Raw genomic sequence first — 4,060 nt, 5'->3', positions numbered from 1 at the left:
ATTAGCCTGACATCTATTCACATTAGTGCATGTGAGAAGAGATCACGTTATGCTGACAGAAGCTTTTGGTGTCTTAACTACAGGTTGCATATAGCCCTCCAAAGACAAGTTCGAGAGACTCAAGAGAAAAGTTAGCTTGACTAAAATTCAACTCATCTGAAATCTGCACTGGATTTTCTGATTTAAGAGCTGTCTTCTGGTCTCAGTTGACCTGAAGTCTTTGGTCAAAGCTACAACTTAGTTTTGAACACAACAAATTTATTCGTAGTTTTTGCGTTCGCCGGTTTTCAGGATGGCTGTTTGAGGGGACAGTTTTCATCTTCGGTCCTCGGTTTGAATTGAGAAGGGATCTGTGGAATGTGACATGGGCTACAACATCACCCTGTAAAAAAAAAGACAGAAAGTCACACTTATGCTTGTTAGCTGCTCCAAAAGTTTGACTCTGAAAGACTGTACTCACCTTCATCAGGTGTATCAGCGTGGCTCTTAGAAGAGACCACAATCTTTCAGGTTTTCTTTGATGATGATGTCGGTTACGGCGTCAAACACAAACTTGACGTTCTCTGTGTCTGTGGCGCAGGTCATGTGAGAGTAGATTTCTTTGATGTCTCGGCGCATGTTCAAGTCCAAGAACTGCATTTTGATGTAGTTACCAGCATCCTCATACGTGTTGGGGCCTTAAATGAAAAGACATTTAGATAAAGGGGCACATTCAATTAGTTTGTCACTTTTTAAAGTCCATAAGAGTGTGTGTTTGTGTGTGTTATGATGACCTCACCATCGTATTCAGGGAAGCACATGTTGAGATGAGCTTTCTTGATCTTCTCAATGAACACGTCTTTCTTGTTGAGGAAGAGTACGATGGAGGTGGCGGCGAAGTAGCGGTGGTTGCAGATACTGTTGAACAAGTGCAGACTTTCGTGCATTCGATTCTGAAAGAAAAATGTGTGTGTTTTTTTTTAACCAAGTCCCAATAAAGAGCCTTTTAAATAAACAAACTGTTGATTGTCTGAAAAGGTTAAGACACAAATAGAGTGAAATGTGACTGTTATCATACCACTTCATCATCCTCCACCAGCACCATGTCGTAGGCGCTCAAAGCAGCGATGAAGATGATACAGGTCACGCCTTCGAAACAATGGATCCACTTCTTCCTCTCTGACCTCTGGCCACCCACATCAAACATTCTGCGTGGAAACAGAAGCATGTTATCTTTATGATTGCAGCACAGCACAGTGGGAGCACTGGTGATGAGTTCTTGGTGCCATCCTCGTGAGAAATACTGCGCCCATTCACCTGAAGTGGAGATCTTTGAAGGAAAACGTAGTCTCGATGATACCAGTGGTCTTCACTCTTGATCGCAGCACGTCCTGCTCAGTGGGCACGTAGCCTGGTTGGATCAGTCGCTCCAAGTCATTAAGGTAGCTGATGGGAAAATACAATTAATTCAACGACAAACACTAATGTGAGACTTTGGACCAATTTTAAATCTCAATTTGGGTGGTTACTTACTATCCAGCCGAGTCGTTGAGTTGGTACTCTGAGGCTCTGTCAAAGCATGCCTGGATGCCAGAGTCCTTCCATAGGCGCAAAATGATGTCTGACAGCTCTTTAGGCATGCTGCCTTCCTCAATGGTGTCTGCAAGATGCACGAGTTTCCTGGCGTCATCCTGCAGGCCGGATGCAAGAAGACAGACACACACACAAGTTATGCTTAGTCTGCTAGAAACCTGAAATCAATTTACGCAAAAAGCACATTTAAGTCCATCTCAGCTGTCGTCACCTGCTGATCAGCGTGGCCATAGTTAATGTTGAGTGTGTTCATGGCCTTCACGATGGCCATGATGGACTGCAGGGTGTTGCTGTAGATGATGGTGATGAACTCCAAGCATTCTTCAAGTGAGTAACCATCTTTGTGGATAATTCTGATGAGAGAAGACAGTATTAGTCTGGGATTTACAATCCATTAGAGAAGAAGTGAGACACTGTCTAGTTGCTAAGTCAAGTAACTTACTTCATCTGTTTGACGATAGTACTTTTGCCTGATTCTCCAGCCCCTACATGAAAGAAGAAAAACATATTATATGTAGTTATTCCCATCAAATAACTAAGCTATGTTTTTATTCCAAACTTTATTTCAGGATTTTCAACATTTGTAACTTTTGGAGAAATTTGACTTTGTCTTAACCATAGTATTTGTGCTTTTATTTATGTTTTGGTTTCATTAATGTGAGAGGAGAATGATATTAACTGCATTCATCAGACAGAGGATACCAACAGGTCATAATACTTCTTACTTCAGGTCTAATCTTGTTCAAAGCTGATGTCAGGGGGAACTTTTCCCGTCCCTGACCTACATTGTCATGAGGAGATGATGAAGCTGAGTGTGAAACAATATCTGTAACAACTTGACAGATATCCAGAACAGTATAAGCTGAACTGTGGCAGTATAATTCAATTAATTAATTAATTAATTAATTAAATTTAAATCCAACATTATTGTATGCAATATACAGGTGTTCTGGTGTTTTGGTCCTTGAATTTAAAAGAAACAAATTTAATTAAATCCAATTTTATTTACTTAAAAGATCTTACTAATTTCCCCCCTCTCAGCTAATTACATAGCGCTTAATGTATTTAGGTTATTGTATTTGAATGCTGCAGCCACAAGCCCTGTCCTTCAGGGTTAAGCCCTTTGTGTTGGAGGACCTGTTGTTTCAGGATTAACAGGGGATTGGGTTGAGTGATTATTAAAGTGTCTTAGCAATTCAATGACACAGGTTATTAGGCCTTTACTTGACTCAAGCATTCATTGAAGTTAATGTAAATAAACAGGCTCTTAAAATTATGCAATTTAGTAAGTATTTAAGGGTTATTCAGATCATAACAAACTTCAGTCAACAAGATATGTTTGTTTTGATGACTTAGAAATAAGGTCAGGTGTATGAAAGATTTAACCAAACGTTTTTACAAGAGAGAGTAATGCACCAGCTACATAGGTTGACTATTTCTCATGTAGGACTTAAAGTAAAAATAGCCTCACCATGGGGCCTTAGGGGCCCTTAAATATGTGTAACCATAATGATGAGGTTTCCTGTTATTGCATACAGCTCGACTGTCTTTACCTAGCAGCAGCAGCTTGACAGTTCTTGCATCCTTGTCGGCATCCTCCTTCAGCTTCTTCTCCAGCTCTCTAGAGCGTTTCTCCTCGGCGCTCGCTCCGGCCCCCATCCTACTTTTTCCCGGCTTGGGCCCCTCTGCTCAAAAGCCAAGTGTCAGGAAAAATGGAAGTAAGGTCCTAGCTGATCGCCTACTTTCCGACCGGTGCCGTCAAACTCTGCAGCTGATGCGTCAACTGCCTGCAGCAAACACTGGAGAATGTTTGAGTATTTCCCTGTCTTAGGAGAGGATTTTGGGCATCGTCTGCCCACCTGACCGAGGGCGGCCAATGGAACTCAAGGACAGGAGTGTTTTAGGAGCAGAGCGAAAGGTGTGAGGAGAGGCAGACATACATCAGTGTAGGAGTGATCTAACCTTTAGGGGGACTTTGCTGTGCTCAGCGGAAGATGAACATCGGCTCAAGCGCTTATCTCTCTATGCTCTTCTTAGGTGCCTTTAAAAGAGAAGCATGCAAAGCTAAAATAACTTGGTGCTGAGCGTTTGGGCCTCTAGCTGGGGACGTAGTTACCCAAACTAGATTCATCTCACATCAGGAGTAAATAAAGATGAAACCAGATGTGGGAGTAAGTGTGGTCTTGAATGCATGGTGTTTGCAAAAAGGGATTCAAACAAAAGGAGTGGTCTCTTCTTCCCACAGTACAACAGTCACAGCAAATGGGGTCACTGAAATAAATAACCAGAGCCCTCACCTCCCAGTCCAAACATGAAGAAAGACATACTGTATTTCTTAGAGGATACCTTGGACTGAAGGGTGAGCTCTGAAGTGCTTAAAGAGCTTTGCGGTTTCACCTGACAGATCTCATTGACCTCAATCTGAAGCTGGTTAAGGATCCTAATCTACTCACTTTCAATTATGTATGCATGCATGTACAGTATGAAT

General features: G+C 41.9%; 1 protein-coding gene across 1 annotated transcript; it reads right to left on the bottom strand.

Annotated features, from left to right (window-relative positions):
• Nucleotides 1-486: 486 nt before the first annotated feature.
• gnat1 (guanine nucleotide binding protein (G protein), alpha transducing activity polypeptide 1) lies at nucleotides 487-3,231 on the bottom strand. The gene is made up of 8 exons (XM_070902169.1): nucleotides 3,126-3,231; nucleotides 2,015-2,057; nucleotides 1,784-1,925; nucleotides 1,513-1,670; nucleotides 1,297-1,425; nucleotides 1,058-1,187; nucleotides 779-932; nucleotides 487-677 (listed from the first exon to the last, which is right to left on the bottom strand). Exons 1-8 carry the CDS (start codon nucleotides 3,229-3,231, stop codon nucleotides 487-489), a joined length of 1,053 nt encoding a protein of 350 aa, XP_070758270.1.
• Nucleotides 3,232-4,060: the final 829 nt, after the last annotated feature.

Source organism: Enoplosus armatus, chromosome 3, assembly GCF_043641665.1.
Source record: "Enoplosus armatus isolate fEnoArm2 chromosome 3, fEnoArm2.hap1, whole genome shotgun sequence".
NCBI classification, from domain to species: Eukaryota; Metazoa; Chordata; class Actinopteri; order Centrarchiformes; family Enoplosidae; genus Enoplosus; species Enoplosus armatus.
This window is presented reverse-complemented; position numbering and strand designations above follow the sequence as displayed.